Source organism: Lepidochelys kempii, chromosome 12, assembly GCF_965140265.1.
Source record: "Lepidochelys kempii isolate rLepKem1 chromosome 12, rLepKem1.hap2, whole genome shotgun sequence".
Taxonomy (NCBI): Eukaryota; Metazoa; Chordata; order Testudines; family Cheloniidae; genus Lepidochelys; species Lepidochelys kempii.
The window spans coordinates 4748674-4768181 of NC_133267.1; the positions used below are offsets into that span (position 1 = coordinate 4748674).

Consider the following 19508-nt stretch of genomic DNA (forward strand, 5'->3'; position numbering starts at 1 on the left):
AGAAACCCTCATGTTAACTATGTAACGGGGGTCAGGAAATAAGCACATTGGACCTTTACTCTGGGATACAGCTCAAGACTAAAGCTGCTAGGATTTTTAACCCCTGCATGACTAGACTGTGTGGAAGCCAGAGTTCCAGATGAGATCAGACCCTGACTGCCCATTGGGAAACATCAGTCTGCTTTATTGGGAGTGGTCAGCATTAGATGCTTGGCATGTGTATTCTCAATTGCTAATAAATACATGTTTAAGAAAATTTACTGTGTGATAAAGACTCCTTTATTGTGACAAGCTCCCGTTAATTTATAGAGAGCCATTGTACCCCGAAGGGGGAGGAAAGAGCCCTAAATTGTGTGGGTAACTGTGCCAGTAACCAGCTGGAGAAAGCTCACTACATTGTGTTCTTTACAAAAAAAAAAAAAATCAGCAGTGAAAAAGTTAATAATGTTGACATTTACACTGTCGTCCTTAAGTTTCAGAGTTAACGTTTAAGCGGAATAAGAACATTTCACACCTCCTTTTTTCAGGCGGTCAGCAAATGCTGCATTAATTTCCTTCCCAGCATGACTTCCAAACGCAGACACTTTGTATTTTGTTAATGAAAGCTTAGATTTGGGAGCACGGTTCTGCAACAAATCGCACAGCCATGGAACTGGCTTGCCCAGCTCAGCCCATGCATGAATGCTGTAGTAGTTCCTGGAGGGAGAAGGTGCTGTGCTTCATTTCTCCATACATTGAAGTTAAAGCACCAGAGTAATCCACCACCACTTGCCACACTTCCCTTTGCTGCCAGGATCTGGCTCAAGCCCTTGCGAAGTGCAGTGAGACAGCATGCAAAATGCTAGAGAAATCCCGAATTCACTTCTCATCCGAGTCAAGGCTCCTAAAGTTTAACCAGCTTTCTTGAATGTCAAGTGTGAGAAGCAAAAGCCATATCCTCCCTGTGACAGATAGGGCAATTTGGTTTATGGATCATTGTGGGCCACGGATTGTATGTAATTCCAGGGGGTGGGGTTGACCACAGCCCTCTGGGGGCTAACAACAGGGGCAGGTAATTAGGTAAATTACCCTGGTTGATGGGGCCTATGTGTTAATGGTTCTAGAACAATTCTATAAACTCTGCCCCGACCCCTGTTTAATGGACAAAAATCCCAGAGCTGTAACGGTCTCTGGGAAATGAGCGGACCATGCCGTGGACAGTTGGCCTGGGCTTGATGGAAAACCGAATAGGATCAGAGGACAGGGATCAGGCTGAAGCCGAGACCCGCCCCAGGGAGCAGTGGGGGGTGAGTAGGTAAATTCACCCAGGTTGTATTGTAACCCCCCCTCCCAGCCCCAGAATCTCCGGCGTGCCGGTTCAGACCGGGTTCTCCAGCCTCAGAGGCCAGCAGACAAGCGAAGGACTTTTGGACCCATAGCTAGGCTTAACCAGAGAGGATCTTCTGCCCAAGGGGGCCCCGGTCCTTGGGAGGAGCTGGAAGGACTGGCACCTGCCAGAGCCGCCGGCTGGGAGGACTAGCAGGGGGGCGGCGCAGGGGCTTTGATCGTTTGGAACCTGGCTCCCCGGTGCTGTCCCCTTCGCAGGAGACGCGCCTGCTTGGAAGGGGCCGGGTGGTATCGTGGGGCCGCCGGGGAGGCGCGGCTCCCCGGGGGGGCCAGAGCCCCGCGGCGGAGGGGCAGGGCCCGGGAGCCGCGCTGGAGACGTGGAGCCCCGTGGGCGCCATGGGGCGGGGCGATGGGCCGGCGGGGGGCGGGGACCCGCCCGGGGCGCCGAGAGGAGGCTGCCGGCTGCGCGGAGCCGGGCGCACGGGGCGGGCACCGGGCACCATGGGCAGCGGCCGCTGGAAGCTGCCCGCTTGGCTGGGGACGATGCTGCTGCTGCACGTGGGTGAGTCCCCGGCCGGGCGGCGGGCTGGGGCCAGCCACGTGGGGCCCCCGGGCGTTGGGGCTGGGCTGACCGCGGTGGGGTCCGCTCAAGCTGGGAGTCGGGGCGCAGCCGGGAGCCCCCGGGCCCGAGGGCAGCTGCAGCAGGGCTGGGCAGGGCGGGCCGGGGGGACCCCTTGGGGGGAGCGGTGCCCGCTGCCGGGGGCACACGGCTGGCCTGCGGGGCAGCGCCCGCACAGGGTCTCCCCGCGGGGTCGCCGGGCCGGGCTGGGGGGCTGCGAGTGGGGGACTCTCCTGGCTTCCCCGCTGGAGCTGGCGGCTCTGAGCGCCGGAGAAACCAGGGGCCTCCCGGTCACTCTGCTCCCCTGGGGCCCCCGCCCCGGCACGGGGGGTGACCCTGGTCTGATGCTGCCTCCCAGCATGGTCCGCCCCCTCTGGGGTCCCAGCCCCCCAGGCTGCCCGGGGTCCCTGGGTGGGTTTTTCCCAGCTGGGGCAGTGGTGTGCGGCCCCGCGGTTGTCTGCCCGGATCTCATGCTCTAGCCCAGTGGCTCTCAACCTTTCCAGACGCCTGTCTCCCCCCCGACACCCCCCCACACTTTCGGGAGTTTGATTTGTCTTGCCTACCCCCAAGCTTCACCTCACTTAAAAACTACTTGTTTCGGCAATCAGACATCAGAGTACAGAAGTGTGGCAGCCCCCCTTACTGACCAGTGGCTGACTCTCTCCTTTGTACCATGTCCTTATTAAAATAAATCCCTGGGAACAGAACTATTGTACTTGCAGTTCAGCCTATCCTATTCAGAGCAGTATGAACGAGTCATTGCCTGCCTGAGATTTTCCATTGTGCTGACTTCGCTGGTGCTTTTTATGCAGCCCGTTGTAAAACCAGGCAAGTCTCTAGATGAGTTGATGCACCCCCTGGAAGGCCGCTGAGCGCCCCAGGGGTGTGTGTACCCCTGGTTGAGAACCGCCGCTCTAGCCCAGCGCTGCAGTGTCCGGATTGAAACCTGCTTTGTAACAACACACTTTCCCCTTGGGCTTCGGAACAAAGGAGGGATTCTTGTAGCTTTACCCTTCTGAGGCCAGCAGAGCCCAGAGGCGCGACAGGTCAGCACCCCATTGCGCTAGGTGCTGCACCAAAGGTAGGAAAGGGACAATCATAGACTCTCAGGGTTGGAAGGGACCTCAGGAGGTCATCTAGTCCAACCCCCTGCTCAAAGCAGGACCAAGCCCCAATTTTTGGCCCAGATCCCTAAACAGCCCCCTCAAGGATTGAACTCACAACCCTGGGTTTAGCAGGCCAATGCTCAAACCACTGAGCTATCCCTCCCCCTGCCCTGCCCCTCTAGGAGCTTCCAGGCTAGGCTGATGCGGCCCCTTTCCAAGGCACCCTGGACAGGGAAACCTAGCCTTGTCCCTTTCTGCTGCTTTCTGATGGAGAAATAAAGGCTGATATTTGATGGGTTATTTGTCCTGCCTTAGAGACAAGGTGGGCGAGGTACTGTCTTTTATTGGACCAATTTCAGTGGATGAGAGAGACAGACAAGCTTTGGAGCTACGCTAACAGAGGTTGGTCCAATAAGAGCGATTACCTCCCTCACCTTGTCTCTAATATCCTGGAACTGACATGGCTAAAATCACATTTAGAGGCAACCTGACTTGCCTTGGAGGGCTGGACAAGGAGCTTTCTTAGCCCTTCGCTGAAAGGGCAGCATGAGGTTGTGGCTTTAACCAAGGAGCTTTTCTCCTAAATGTTGGCTGGGGATTGGCATTAAATGAACTTTAACCAGAACAAGAAGCTCCAAACAGACTGAATGAAAAACCCCTTCCCCTCTCAATGAACCTGGTTTCCCTTCCTTGGTATTTATGACTGCGCCTTCCACTTCTCCAGGGAAAACAGGGAGGGGGGGAAATGTAAAAAGACAGAACTGTGTGCACCTGGCCTCTATCCGTTATTTCGTGTTTATTTCGGGGCCTTCTTTATCCAGAGAGGGAGGGAAAGGGCCCAAACCTCCTTCACAGGTCCCTTTAACCCCGATGGCCCATCTCCTATTCCCAGAGGAGGCTTGTAGGAAACGGCCCGCTAAAAGGCCAGAGTTTAGTTGCTGGAGGCTCTCTTTGTAAAGTTTGGCCCAGGAAGAAGACGGACTTTGTTGTTCCCACAGTGGGAATGTCCACTCCTGAGGGCATTCTCCCTGCTTTGAGAGGGACGTCGGGCTTGCTTTGCCCTACTGAAGGGGCTGCGTAATGCAGGAGGCCGGAGAGGCTGCAGGGCTGGTGTGTGGGAAGATTGCTTTGCGTGGCGATAAGTAGATCTTATTACGGGTGGATTATTTGTTGAACATTCAGGAGGTCTTATTCCTGGTAAGCATATTAAAAATACAAATAAAAATACCACGTTTGTCAGGCGGCCGTTCCTGGCCAGAGTTAGGGAGGAGGGCAGGATTAAGGGGCAGGGAGAGTCTTGGGCAGCTTCTCCTACTCTGGCACTCTGCTGGACAAGGTAACTTACCTGCGAGGTTCCTGACATGGGGAACATCTCAAAGATGCAGACTGTGGCAAATGGCATGTCATAATTCGTTCAGCAATGGTCATGTGAGTTGGAACATAACTTGTGTGTGTGCGAGGGGGTCTCCTGGCCTCCCAGCTCATGAACACGCACAAATCCCTGACGTTACCATTGCCTGCTTCTGCCTCCTACTGGAATGGTTGTATTCAGGTTTCTTTGTGTGTTGTTTTTCTCCCTTTCCACCGATGCTGGGAGCCAGGATGACAGACAAGAGGAATTGGAATCTTACTAGCATAACTGTGATCTAGTTGGTACCACTAAAACCTCGGGGGATGAGTCCCATGTTGGGAATATTCAAATCAGTGGAAGAATCAAGTGCGCAAAGGGGAAGGGGAGTGGCACTCTGTCTCCAAAATGGCATTACCTGTTTCAGAGTCACTGATAACTCAGAAGAAAATGATCTTGAATGCTTACAGATCAATGTCCGAACAGATAAAGCACAAGATGGGGTATTTGGCGTCTGCTGCAGATGCCCAATATCACGCTAGGGAACAGGATGACCGGCTCCTTACGCACCTATTTACAACGTTAGGAAAAGACGCTGCATGATCATGGACCACTTCAATCTGAGTGATGCACGCTGGAGGTCTCATGCTGCTAGTAGTAAAATATCCTTGGAATTTCTAAATATTCTAGATGACAATTTCCTAACTCTCCAAGTGTTGCATCCAACATGGGGGAATTCTGTAGTAGACTACTTCTTGACAGATAAAGAGAAACTGATCACAGAACTAAAAACGAATGGGAGCTTAGGTACATGTGACCATGATTTGATCACATTTATAATGCACAAATAGAATAAAGTCCAGATGAGTGATATATACTTGGTGCTTTAAAAAGCTCAAATTACAGGGCCGAAAACAATTTGTGAGCCCAATCAGCTGAGAGGAAGAATTTAATCAGAAAAAAATGTCCATGATCGTTGGGAGTGGTTTAAGAACGCTTTGCTAGATGCCCCCAAAGCCCCAATCGAGGAATAAGACCATATTCTTTAAACTGACCTGGTTCAGAGGGGAAGTGAAGACCGCTATGAAGAAAAGAAAAAGAAATCGTATATAACAAATGCAAGAAAAGGGAAGCTGATAATGAGTATAAGTCAGAAGCTTGGAATTATAGAAAATTGATAAGGGAAACAAAGGGATTTTAGATTAAAAAACTAGAGCAACATAAAATTAACATGGCCCACATTAAATGTATTAAAAGATGGCTGACTGAAAGGTCTCAAAATGTAATTGTAAATGGGGAATCATCATCAAGTGGTGTGTTTCTAGGAGGGTCCTTAAGAGACCAGTTCTTAGCCCTATGCTATTTAAAATGTTTATTAATGAACTGGAAGAAAACATAAAATCAGCACTGATAAAATTTGCAGATGATCTAAAAATTGGGGATATGGTAAATAATGAAGAGGACAGGTCGCTGATACAGAGAGATGTGGATTGCTTGATAAGCTGGATGCAAGCAAACAACGTGTGTTTTTAATATGGCTAAATGTAAATGTATACATTTAGGAACAAAGAATGTAGCTATACTTACAGAATGGGGAAGTCTATCCTGAGAAGCAGTGACTTTGAAAAACATTTGGGGGTCGTGGTGGATAATCAGCTGAACGTGAGCTCCCAGTGTGACCCTGTGGCCGAAAGGACTAATGCGACCCTGGGATGGATAAATGGGATGGCTGAGTGGGAACAGGGAGGTTATTTTACCTCTGTGTTTGGCACTGGTGCAACCACTGCTAGAATTCTGTGTCCCGTTCTGGTGCCAAACCACTGAAGAAGGATGTTGATAAATTGGAGAGGGGTCAGAGAAGAGCCACGAGATTGATTAAAGGATCAGAAACCTGCCTTGTTGTGGTAGTCAAGGAGCTCAATCTATCTAGCTTAACAAAGAAAAGTGGAGGGCTGACTTGATCCCAGTTTGTAAGTAACTACACGGGGAACCAATAGTTAATAATGGGTCTTCTGTCCAGCAGAGAGTCTAACACGAGCCAATGGCTGGAAGTTGAAACTAGACAAATTCAGACTGGAAAGAACATGTAAATTTTTAACGGTGAGAATAATTCACCATTGGAACAACTTAGCAAGGGTTGTGGTGAATTCTCTATCGGTGCCAATTTTTCAATCAAGATGGGCTGTTCTAGGGATGATTTTTGGGCAGGTCTCTGGCCTGTGCTATACATGACGACAGACTAGATGATCACAATGGTCTCTTCTGCCCTTGGAATCATCTCCCTGAACCACCCTCCCACCGTCTGCTCCCTCATGCTCCCGTTGCTGTGTTGTCTGGGCACAGTGCTGTAGCCTGGCCCAAATGAGAGTTCTGAAGACCAGTCATCTCCTGGTTGCTTTCCCTAGGGCATGTGGCCACTCTCCACCCCAGTGCCTTCTGCTTCATGCCCTTCCCATGCAAGTCTGAGACTCCTTTAAACGCAAGGTGCGTGCAAACTCCTGAGCTTTTCCCAAGAGGCTTGGGGCCAGCTGGCTGAATTGGGTGAGAGAATTCACCTTTCCAAGTGTCGAGGGAAGTTGGCTGCTTGGCCACCAGTGTTATCTGGAAGTGTGAAAGGTCTGAGTTGTTTTGCTCTATGGAGTCGTCTTTGTGGGCCAGGGTGGCGTTGGATTGAGTTACCCCAGGACAGGGGCAGGGGGAGAGTCTAGCGTGCAGTCTGGTTTGTTTTGCATGTCCAGGAGAGAGCGCCCCTGGACAGCCCAATGGCTTGTGAGGAGGAGCTTTTATGCCCTCAGCAGGGACGTTGCTATGGGGCAGCCCCGGTGCTGACTGGGTTTGGGATCAGTTTGCAGGCAGAGGAGAGAGGCAGGAGCAGAGGATGTGCTGACATCTGGTCATGGGGCCAGGACAAGATGGCTGCCTTGGCTTGAGGGTTAACCAGTGTGAGCCCCTCACCTAGGGCATGGCAGTGGCTTGGGACTTCCGACAAATATGCTGCTTCTCCTGAGGTGTGTCCCAGCCTGTGCCTCACTCGGGCCCTACCTGCCCTGAGGCAGCTCCCCAGGCAGCCAGGTCCTGAGCCCTCTTCCCTACTCAGCCGCTGTGTGCCCCCCCCACCCCCGGGCTCTGGATCTCGCACGCCTGGCTTCCTTTGTCCCCTTCCTGGCCCGAGAGCTGCCTTGCACCTCAGCACCCTTTCTGGGGCCAAGGGCTGAGCCGTTCTGCCCATCCATGGGGAGACAAGGGCTGGTTAGGACAACGTCACACCCCCTGTGGAAAGATCTCCGCATGCTCCTGATCTTTTCCTTTGTGGGTGGTGGTGGTTTAGATGAAAACAACAACGCTTGCTTGGAGCTTGTCATAGATATGAAGGGAAGGGTAACCACCTTTCTGTATACAGTGCTATAAAATCCCTCCTGGCCAGAGGCAAAACCCTTTCACCTGTAAAGGGTTAAGAAGCTAAGGTAACCTCACTGGCACCTGACCCAAAATGGACAATGAGGGGACAAGATTCTTTCAAATGGCTGGTAAAATAAGCTGTGCTGGAGGGAATGTAGATTCCTGTTTTTGTGTCTTTTTGTAACTTAAGGTTTTGCCTAGAGGGATTCTCTATGTTTTGAATCTGATTACCTTGTAAGGAATATGAACATCAAAATATATTCTAGCCTATACTCTACAGTCTAGGCAATAGGGCCTCGAGGCTTACAGAGGTGATTCTTTTACTTTTACTTCTATTAAAATTCCTCTTTTAAGAACCTGATTGCTTTTTCATTGTTCTTAAGATCCAAGGGTTTGGGTCTGTGTTCACCTATACAAATTGGTGAGGATTCTTATCAAGCCCTCCCCAGGAAAGGGGGTGTAGGGCTTGGGGGGGATATTTTGGGGGAAGACATCTCCAAGTGGGCTCCTTCCCTGTTCTTTGTTTAAGCACTTGGTGGTGGCACCATAGGGGTCAAGGACAAGGCAAAGTTTGTACCTTGGGGAAGTTTTTAACCTAAGCTGGTAAGAATAAGCTTAGGGGGTCTTTCGTGCAGGTCCCCACATCTGTACCCTAGAGTTCAGAGTGGGGAAGGAACCTTGACATGGTGGCAGAGCGGTGGGATCATTTTGAGATCGTTTTGAACCAGAAGCACAGCAGGATTTTAAAGGGTTTTGTAAAAGGTGATTGCAGCTGTAGATTCTATGTCTCTGCCTGGGGGACAGAGCAGCAGGCATAACAAAAGGATTTTTCTGTAGGCTGAGAACAGCCATCAGAGGAAATAGGTATCAGGTTACAGCACAGCAAAATTTTACAAGCCACGTTTTTTTTTTCTTCCTAACTCTCAGGTATAGCTAGCTTAAAAACAGAGAGGTTAGAATGACAGAAAGCAATAATCAACAGAAGCTGGAATTAGCCAGATTTGGGGCTGAGGAAAAACAAAAGGAACATGAAAGATGGGTAGAACTCAGACAGATGGAGACGGATGTACAAGCAGCCAAAGAAAAAGAAAGGGAGGCTGCCCACCGGAGAGAAATGGAGGCAAAGGAAAAAGAACTGGAGGAGAAGGAAAAAGAGGAAGCATGCACTGGAGATGGAGAAGGCAAAGGCTCAGCAGAATATATTGAATAACCCTAACAATCCTTACCCAACAATCCACAAATGGGAGCGACTATGTCCACAGTATGATGAATCCAGTGATATTGCTGAACATTTTCTCACCTTTGAGAGACTGTGCACACTCCATAAAATTCCTGAAGCTCACAAGGTGACCAAATTGGTCGCAAAATTGACTGGAAGAGCTCTGAACATATTCAATAAGATGCCTAGTGATGAGGCTTCTGACTATAATAAATTCAAGGATTTGGTTTTAAAGCAATTTCAAGTTACACCTGAAACTTACTGAGTAAAATTTAGAGCCCTTAAGAGAGGACCTGAACTAAATAATGTGGCGCTTATAAACCAGATGAACAATATGTTAGATAAATGGGTCAAAGGAAGCGGTGTAACTAGCTTTGAAGGAATGTGTGATTTAATGATTCAAGAGCAATTCCTGAATATGTCCAAGGAGGATATAAAACAGTGTTCATGGGATAAGAAAACGGACTCAGCAGAAAGTCTTGCTGCTTATGCTGATCGATACGAGCAGTCCCAGACCACCAGAGAGGCGGGACAAACCAGAACAAAATGGGAGGTGAGAGAAACAACCCTGGTTGCAGTTGGAGCAGATACCAGAAGGGACACCCTCAGACCACACCCTATACCGGGGGCAGCCCAAGGCCCCAACTACACCCCAAGGAAAGCTCCAGACACCTTATCGTCCCGCCACACCGTTCTCCAGCAACCCACCTCGCCCCAGTGACCCGTCAGCTGGACGATGTTTTAAATGTAACGTGCCGGGGCATGTAAAGGCCAACTGCCCCAAGAACCCCAACAGATGACAATTCATTGCACCAGAATCACACCAGAGGTCCTCAGGCCCAGATGCCTCCTAGATACCCTCAGAGTGGAGGGAAACTGTGAGTGTGGGCGGGAAGAAGGTCACTGCGTGGAGGGACACCAGAGCCCAAGTGCTGGCTATCCATGCTTCCTTTGGATGGAGGACCCCAATTTAATCTACCCAGTGGTCCAGGTGACGATTCAACCCTTCACGTTAAACTCTTTCGACTTGCCTACAGCCAAGTTGCCTGTCCAGTACAAGGGCTGGTCAGGAACATGGACTTTTGCGGTCTATGATGATTATCCCATCCCCATGCTGTTGGGGGAAGACTTGGCCAATCATGTAAAGCTAGCCAAGAAGGTGGGAATGGTCACCCGCAGCCAGGCTAAGCAATCTGTCACGCCTAGCTCTGTTCTGGAGACTTCTACTAGGACTCGGTCGGGGTGATGGACCCGGACCCCATGCCAACGTCTGCAACAGCAATAGTGGATCAAGTCCCAGAGTCCCAGACAGAGCCAGTCCCAGAACCGGAACCGGCAGGACAACCAGCACCAGACCCATTGCCAGCACTGAATCTAGTACTTGCAACCCCAACACCAGAGGGCCCCACCGAACCTGCACCAGCAGCAGCCGATAACCCTACACAAGAGGCTCAGCCGGAGCCTGAACCCCAACATAGTGCACCAGTGGAGAGCGGTTCACAGTCCACGGAAACAGCCCCATCCCCTACATCGCTTCCAGAGGGACCAAGCCCAGGTCCACAATCCAATGAGGAACTGATGTCTCCAGCATCAAGGGAGCAGTTCCAGACCGAACAGGAAGCAGATGAAAGCCTCCAGAGAGCTTGGACGGCGGCACGGAGCAACCCACTGCCTCTCAGCTCTTCTAATCGATCCAGGTTTGTTGTAGAAAGAGGACTTTTATACAAGGAAACTCTTTCTGGTGTCCACCAGGAAGACTGGCATCCTCGGAGACAGTTGGTAGTTCCAACTAAGTACCAGGTAAAGCTCTTAAGCTTAGCCTACGATTATCCTAGTGGCCATGCTGGAGTGAACAGGACCAAAGACCATTTGGGAAAGTCATTCCACTGGGAGGGAATGGGCAAGGATGTTTCTACCCATGTCCGGTCTTGTGAGGTGTGCCAAAGAGTGGGAAAACCCCAAGACCAGGTCAAAGCCCCTCTCCAGCCACTCCCCATCATTGAAGTTCCATTTCAGCGAGTTGCTGTGGATATTCTGGATCCTTTTCTGAAAAAGACACCCAGAGGAAAGCAGTACATACTGATTTTTCATGGATTTTGTCACCCGATGGCCGGAAGCAGTAGATCTAAGCAACTCTAGCACTAAAAGTGCGTGCCAGGCACTAGCAGACATTTTTGCCAGGGTAGGTTGGCCCTGCGACATCCTTACAGATGCAGGGACTAATTTCCAGGCAGGAACCATGGAAAGCCTTTGGGAAGCTCATGGGGTGAATCACTTGGTTGCCACTCCTTACCATCATCAAACAAATGGACTGTCTGAGAAGTTTAATGGAACTTTGGGGGCCATGATATGTACGTTTGTAAATGAGCACCCCAATGATTGGGGCCTAGTGTTGCAGCAGTTGCTCTTTGCCTACAGAGCTGTACCACATCCCAGTTTAGGGTTTTCACCATTTTAACTTGTGTATGGCCTCAAGGTTAAGGGGCCATTACAGTTGGTGAAGCAGCAATGGGAGGGATTTACACCTTCTCCAGGAACTAACATTCTGGACTTTGTAACCAACCTACAAAATACCCTCTGAACCTCTCTAGCCCTTGCTAAAGAAAACCTACAGGATGCTCAAAAAGAGCAAAAAGCCTGGTATGATAAACATGCCGGAGAGCGTTCCTTCAAAGTAGGGGACGGGGTCATGGTCTTAAAGGCACTCCAGGCCCGTAAAATGGAATCATCGTGGGAAGGGCCATTCACAGGCCAGGAGCGCCTGGGAGCTGTTAATTATCTCCTAGCATTCCCCATCTCCAACCAAAAGCCTAAGGTGTACCATATTAATTCTCTAAAGCCCTTTTATTCCAGAGAATTAAAGGTTTGTCAGTTTACAGCCCAGGGAGGAGACGACGCTGAGTGGCCCGAAGATGTCTACTACGCAGGGAAAAGTGCTGGTGGCGTGGAAAAGGTGAACCTCTCCATGACCCTTGGGCGTACGCAGCAACAGCAGATCAAGGAGCTGTGCACTAGCTACGCGCCAACGTTCTCAGCCACCCCAGGACTGACTGAACGGGCATACCAGTCCCTTGACATAGGTAATGCTCACCCAATTAGAGCCCCACCTTACCAGGTGTCTCCTCAAGCTAAAACTGCTATAGAACGGGAGATCCAGAAAAGGCTACAAATGGGTGTAATCCACCCCTCTGGCAGTGCGTGGGCATCTCCAGTGGTTCTAGTTCCCAAACCAGATGGGGAGTTTTTGCATGGACTACCGTAAGCTAAATGCTGTAACACACCCACACAACTATCCAGTGCCACGCACAGATGAACTATTAGAGAAACTGGGACGGGCCCAGTTCATCTCAACCTTGGACTTAACCAAGGGGTACTGGCAGGTACTGCTAGATGAATCCGCCAAGGAAAGGTCGGCCTTCATCACACATGTTGGGCTGTATGAATTTAATGTGCTCCCTTTCAGACTGGGGAATGCACCCGCCACCTTCCAAAAACTTGTAGATGGTCATCCTAGCAGATGATAGAACGAGGACTAATGGTCTCAAATTACAGTGGGGGAGGTTTAGGTTGGATATTAGGAGGGTGGTGAAACACTGGAATGCGTTACCTAGGGAGGTGGTGGAATCTCCTTCCTTAGAAGTTTTTAAGGTCAGGCTTGAGAAAGCCCTGGCTGGGATGATTTAGTTGGGGATTGGTCCTGCTTTGAGCAGGGGGTTGGACTAGATGACCTCCTGAGGTCCCTTCCAACCCTGATATTCTATTATTCTATGATTGGGAGAATATGCAGTCACCTACCTTGACGATATGGCCATATTTTCGGATTCCTGGGCAGAACACCTGGAATTTCTACGAAAAGTCTTCGAGCACATAAGGGAGGCTGGACTAACTGCTAAGGCTAAGAAGTGTCTAATAGGCCTAAACAGAGTGACTTACTTTGGACAGCAGGTGGGTCAAAGAACTATCAACCCCCTACAGGCCAAAGTGGATGCTATCCAAAAGTGGCCTGGCCCAAAGTCAAAGAAACAGGTCCAATCCTTCTTAGGCTTGGCCGGATATTACAGGTGATTTGTACCACAATACAGCCAAATTGTCACCCCACTGACAGACCTAACCAAAAAGAAACAGCCAAATGCCGTTCAGGGGACCGAAGAGTGTCAGAAGGCCTTTAACCAGCTTAAAGCGACACTCATGTCTGACCCTGTGCTAAGGGCCCCAGACTTTGACAAACCGTTCCTAGTAACCACAGATGCATCCGAGCGTGGTATGGGAGCAATCTTAATGCAGGCAGGACCGGATCAATAATTCTACCCTGTCGTGTTTCTCAGCAAGAAGCTGTCTGAGAGGGAAAGCCACTGGTCAATCAGTGAAAAGGAATGTTATGCCATTGTCTACGCTCTGGAAAAGCTACGCCCATACGTTTGGGGACGGTGTTTCCACCTGCAAACCGACCATGCTGCACTTAAGTGGCTTCATGTTGCCAAGGGAAATAATAAACTTATTCGATGGAGTTTAGCTCTCCAGGATTTTGATTTCGACATACAATACGTCTCAGGAGCTTCTAACAAAGTGGCTGATGCACTCTCCCATGAAAGTTTCCCAGAATCAACTGGTCCAAATCGTCCTTGAGATGTGGGAAATATTGTTAGTCTTTATACAGTTAGAAGTATATTTAGAGATGCATGTGTCTTATTAACTCTGTTTTCTCCTAGAGCTCCAGGAAGAAATCACAGCCAGTGTTTCACCCTATCTGCAATTTGTGGGGCGTGTCATAAATATAAAGAGAAGGGTAACCACCTTTCTGTATACAGTGCTATAAAATCCCTCCTGGCCAGAGGCAAAACCCTTTCACCCGTAAAGGGTTAAGAAGCTAAGGTAACCCCGCTGGCACCTGACCCAAAATGGCCAATGAGGGGACAAGATTGTTTGTTTCAAATCTGGAGTGGGGGGAACAAAGGGTTTGGTCTGTCTGTGTGATGCTTTTGCCGGGAACGGATCTGGAATGCAGCCTCAGAACTCCTGTTAAGTTAGTAAGTAATCTAGCTAGAAATGTGTTAAATTTCCTTTTCTTTAATGGCTGGTAAAATAACCTGTGCTGAATGGAATGTAGATTCCTGTTTTTGTCTTTTTGTAACTTAAGGTTTTGCCTAGAGGGATTCTCTAAGTTTTGAATCTCATTACCCTATAAGGTATTTTCCATCCTGATTTTACAGAGGTGGTTCTTTTACCTTTTCTTTAATTAAAATTCTTCTTTTAAAAACCTGATTGATTTTTCATTGTTTTTAAGATCCAAGGGTTTGGGTCTGTGTTCACCTGTACAAATTGATGAGGATTCTTATCAAGCCCTCCCCAGGAAAGGGGGTGTAGGGCTTGCGGGGGATATTTTGGGGGAAGAAGTCTCCATGTGGTCTCTTTCCCTGTCCTTTGTTTTAAACATTTGGTGGTGGCAGCATAGGGTTCAAGGACAAAGCAAAATTTGTACCTTTGGGGAAGTTTTAACCTAAGCTGGTAAGAATAAGCTTAGGGGGCCTTTCGTGCAGGTCCCCACATCCGTACCCTAGAGTTCAGAGTGGGGAAGGAACCTTGACAGAGCCAATGTGTGATCCCCACCCCACCCCCCACACACAACATCGATGGGGCCTTTCTCAGGCACAGCCCTTTGCAGGACCCATGTGGGTGGGACGGGGGGGAGGTTTGTGCCCCTGGGTTGCTGACTCTGTGCTGAATGAAGCAGGACTTTGCTGGAGCTTTCCTTCCTCTGGGAATCATCCAGTGCTTGGCTTTGCTTGGAGGAAGAGAAACATGGCAGCATTAAGGGCTCCTAGTGAATGGGGCAAGGGTAGGGCAGTTGGGGTTAGGGGCTGGCTGGTCCCCAGGAGAGCAGGGGCTAGGAGAAGCAGCTGGTGAGGTTTGCAGGGGGACTCTGTTTTTGTGGCTTAAGTGTTTTGCTCACAGAGCGCCAAGATCTCAATAGCCCAGCCTGTGCCTTGCTGCAGGGCAGTGAGCTGTGGTGCTTGCAGGGACCCAGCTTAGGTTTGGTAGCTTTTTCTGAATCCAGCTCCCTGGGGCGCTGTCAAAACCTGGCTTTGGTCACCTGAACTCTGAGCAGATTTTCCATTGCAATTTTATTGTAGGGGGGAAAATCAGCACCTCTCCTTCTCCCTTTCCCCTCCTGATTGCCCCATCCTGGTGCACAGCTCTATCCTCCCCCCCACCCCCGCACCTTTCCCCTCCCAATCTCCCCCGCCCCCTCAATCTCCCATCAGGTTTGCTGTGACGTTCCCCAACCTGAGAGAACGGTGCTGTTTTAGTGGGGCGAGGGAGAACCCAGAATCGTCCCGGCAGAAGTGTCTCGGGGCTGAAACCCGGCACGCAGGCTGTGAGCCACGTTCCACGCAGGCTTATTCCTCAGAGACTGAAAGGCACGTGTTGTCCACCTTGGAAAGGTGAAGACCTGCAAGTCCCAAGCTGCTACCTGGTTAGTCCTCCTCCCATTCTACTGTACCTGCCCTAAGGTGCTGACAGTTTTCCCACCTTAGTGCCTTTGCCAACTTCCCACTGGTTAGGAAGTTGAGACTGAGCCGGGTCTGGATGTTTAAAAGCTGCTCCGTTGACTCTAATCTGGCTGGAGAGGAAGGGTCAGGGCTAAAACCTTAAACAATTCTGGATTGACTCTCGGTGCTGCTTCCTGGGACTCTACTTCCATGCTTTGCTGCCGTTCTGACGCAGTGGGCTGGGAGGGGATGTGATCTCCTGCATGGACGGGTGTGGGTGCAAACCTGGATCTTCTACTGTAAATGTTGGGGACAGAAAAAGAACTGAACTGAGTTTCAGCCTCTTTTTCCTGTTCCGGGTTCCCTTGGTGCTTTGTGTTTGGGCTCAGTCATGTGGGTTAAGCAAGGGAAAGATTGCACAGCTTTTTTCAGTCACTTCTCGGTTTCTCCCCTTGTGTGGCTCCAGGTCTTTACTGGTAGTTAGATGGAGTCAGTTTTCCATGGTGGCCGTAGCAGCTGCATCAGCAGCTCGTGATCTGCCCTGTCCCTCTGAACCTCCCTCAGTTCCTTTTGTGACTCGTGTCTCTCGGTCCTTGGTTTTTGTCGAGTCAGCAATTCCCAGGCCAGAAAAGACCCTCATGACCATCTAGTCTGACCTCCTGTATAGCACAGGCCAGAGACCTGCTCCACAATCATTCCTAGAGCAGATCTTTGAGAAAAACAGCCAAGCTTGAAAATTGTCAGTGATGGAGAATCCACCACAACCCCTGGTAAATTGTTCTAGTGGTTAATTACTCTCACCTTTAAAAATTGACACTTTTTATTTCCAGTCTGAATTTGTCTAGCTTCAACTTCCAGCCATCGACTCATGTTAGACCTTTCTCTGCCAGACTGAAGAGCCCATTATTAAATTTTTATTCCCCAAGTAGGTACATAAAACTGTGATCAAGTCACCCCATGTCTTTGTTAAGCTAAATAGATGGAGCTCCTTGAGTGCATCACTCTAGGGTGGGTTTTCCAATCCTTTAATTATTTGCATGGCTCTTCTCTGAACCCTCTTCAGTTTATCAAGATCCTTCTTCAGTTGTTCAGCACCAGAGCTGGACACAGTGTTCCAGCAGCGGTCACACCAATGCTAGATCAGAGGTCAAATAACAGCTCTACCGCTGTACCTGGCTGATACATCCCAGGGTGGCATGAGCTCTGTTGGCCAGAGCCTCACACTGGAGCTCACATTCAGCTGATCATCCACTCCCATCCCCAAATCTTTCAGATATGGCTGACGTTCTTTGTTTGTAAATGTGTACATTTACACTTAGCCATATTAAAATGCATATTGTTTGTGCGCAGTTTACCAAGTGATCCAGATCGCTCTGTCCGTGACCTGCCCTGTTCATTATTGTCCACTCCCCCAATTTGTGTGTCAGTTGCAAACTTTATCAGTGATGATTTTATGTTTTTCTTTCCGGTCATTAATAAAACTGTTAAATAGCGTAGGGGCAAGAACTGATCTCTGCACAACCCCACTACAAACACACCCGCTCGATGATGATTCCCATTTACAATTACATTTTGAGACCTTCAGTCAGCCAGATTTTTATCCATTTAATGTGGGCCATGTTAATTTTATATCGGTCTAGTTTTTTAATCAGAATGTCATACGGTATCAAATCAAACACCTTCTCTAAATATATTACACCAACACTGTTGCCTTTATCAACCGAACTTGTAATGCCATAAGAAAAATGTCAAGTTAATCTGGCAGGATTTATTTTCCATAAACCCATGTTGATTGGCACTAATTATATTACCTTCCTTTAATTCTTTATTAATTGAGTCCCATATTAGCTGCTCCATTATCTTGACCAGGATCGATGTCAGACCTGATACTGGCACAGCATTAGCTTTCTTTCAGCTGTCTGGATCAGCATCACCCTCATGCTCAGTGTGACCTGCTGATGGAGAAGCCTGGATGCAGGTGGAGAGAGTCTTCCTGAGAGGTCCAGCAAGCATCTTTGGGAAGCTGGGGCATCCATTGCCCGCCACCTTTTCAGTCAACCACCCAACCACAAGGCTGATGGTGATTTCAGACACCTCTTGACCTCTCACAATGCGCTTTAGGACTGCTGGTAGTTGCTGCTTTCTTAGTGAGGTTTAAGCAGAGTGCTGAGCCCCCGGATGTCTGAGCAAATGGCAAAGGCTTCACGGCCAGACTGTTCTCTGCATTCCTGACTGGTATCGTCAGCGTGTTTTCAGTTGCGGAATCAACAGCGTTAAGTAGGAATGTCTCTTTCTCTGCATGGGATGCCGGTAGTCGTCACTTCCCAGCTTCAGCCAGTCCTTGTGCATTAATAGCAATGTTAATTATTTTTTAGTTTGCTTTTAATCTTTCCTCCAGTTTCTCACAGCATTGAGGAGTGAGTTGAGAGCTGTCTGGAGGAAGATATCCAGGACAGAGTGTTTGAGGTGTTTCTCTGTCTTGCTCTTTGAGCTGTTTTGAAGGTTGCCTTTAGAATAAAAGGCCCCAATTGTGTCATGAAGTTCAAATCTTTGTTTTCGCTTTTGACCCCACAGCCGCCAATTGATCTCTGCCATTTTGGGGGGGAAAAGCATACAGAACTCCTGAAACACACTGGTGCTGGAGAGCTACTTGAAGGCCTGGAGCAAAGTCCAGAGTCTCAGGGACATGTTTTGATGACTGTCTTGAAAATCTCACTTGCAGGGTCACCAAACTCATCCATATTCTGCTTTAGCTTCAGTAGCAAAGATTCAGTCCAAGGCACATTTGATCTTGGAGGAGCCAAAAAGCCTAATTTTAGCAGATTGGAGTGAGTGTGGATCCTTTTGCTCCTGCTCCATGGTGGTTCCTGGAGGTGACTACATTTTGCCTTCAAGGAATGAGCTGCTGTCACTGGCTCGGTTTGTCCTCTGTTTCCTACCACTCCCTTCAACTTCAGCCAGGCTGAGGCTGGTGAATTCATTGGTAATCACTAGATGCTGATTGGCTGTTTGATCACAGCAGTCACACCGACTGTTGTTAGGATGAAATAGGCCGAGTGACTGTCCAGCCAGGTTTGTGTAGAACTGCACTATCCAATTCCTGGCCCCATTCCAGATCCTAACAAACCAAGCCCCTCTTGCGGTTCACAACTTCACCCTCTGCCCCCCACTTTTCAACAGCCAGGTGATTCCCTGCACTTGCCCCTCTCTCCAGTGGCTCCACCCATCCCCTTCCCCTCTGGGCTTTGTAATCCCCTTCTTACCAGGAGGGGCCTTGAGCCCCTTGCTTTTCTCATCACTTCCCGCTGAACTCTTCCGATCAGTTAACTTCCATTCACAAAATGAAGTACGCCCCTGTTCCTAGTGTTCAGCCCTTTCAGATGCTCGGTCTAGTCGTGGCAATGCTCTGGGGGCTGCTCCCACTGTGAGAACCTGGGAAAAGTTTCCAAGAATCCATGGCGGCTGTTTTCATTCTGGGCCCCTCTAGTGTCATATGAGGACAGGGGTAAGGCGGTCCGTGTGTCTGCCTGGGCATATCCAGCCCTTAGCCTCGTCAGCTGCTTTGAAGGTAAGAATTCACTCGGCATGGCAGGTTTGCGAGGGCGTGGGTGAGGATCAGTGGGGTTTTGCCAGGCGTCACTGATGAGGACTCTCCGTCCTGCCACTATCTGTGTGTCTGTGTGGGGATTTCATGTGGACCAGTGACCCTCTGGTCTCCCCCGCCAGCCCTGAGAGAGAGGAGTGTTGCACCCCATTCGGCTGGAGCATAGCTGTGCCAAGAGCGCCCCTGGGAGATGAACCTCTCCGAGCCACATCTGAGCATGGTCTAGGCCTGGGGTTCATCAGCTGCTAGCTCCCCCTTCTCCCCACACAGCAGGTTCCTCCCCCTTGTCCACGGGCAGCAGTCCCATTTGGAACTGGGTGAGTACGTCTGGGGTCCTGGCTGGGGGCTCTCTGTGCAGGGCTGAGACAGCTGGGCAGGCTCCGCCCAGCTCTGCCC

At 49.7% G+C, this 19508-nt stretch overlaps 1 protein-coding gene across 1 annotated transcript in view; it reads left to right on the top strand.

Annotated features, from left to right (window-relative positions):
* The first annotated feature begins 1813 nt into the window (after nucleotides 1-1813).
* Nucleotides 1814-19508, top strand: part of NRN1L (neuritin 1 like) — a 32726-nt gene continuing 15031 nt past the window's right edge. Inside the window, exon 1 of the mRNA XM_073308438.1 lies at nucleotides 1814-1888. Within this exon, the coding sequence (XP_073164539.1) occupies nucleotides 1828-1888 (61 nt within the window). The 5' untranslated portion in view covers nucleotides 1814-1827. The remainder of the gene's footprint in view (nucleotides 1889-19508) is intronic.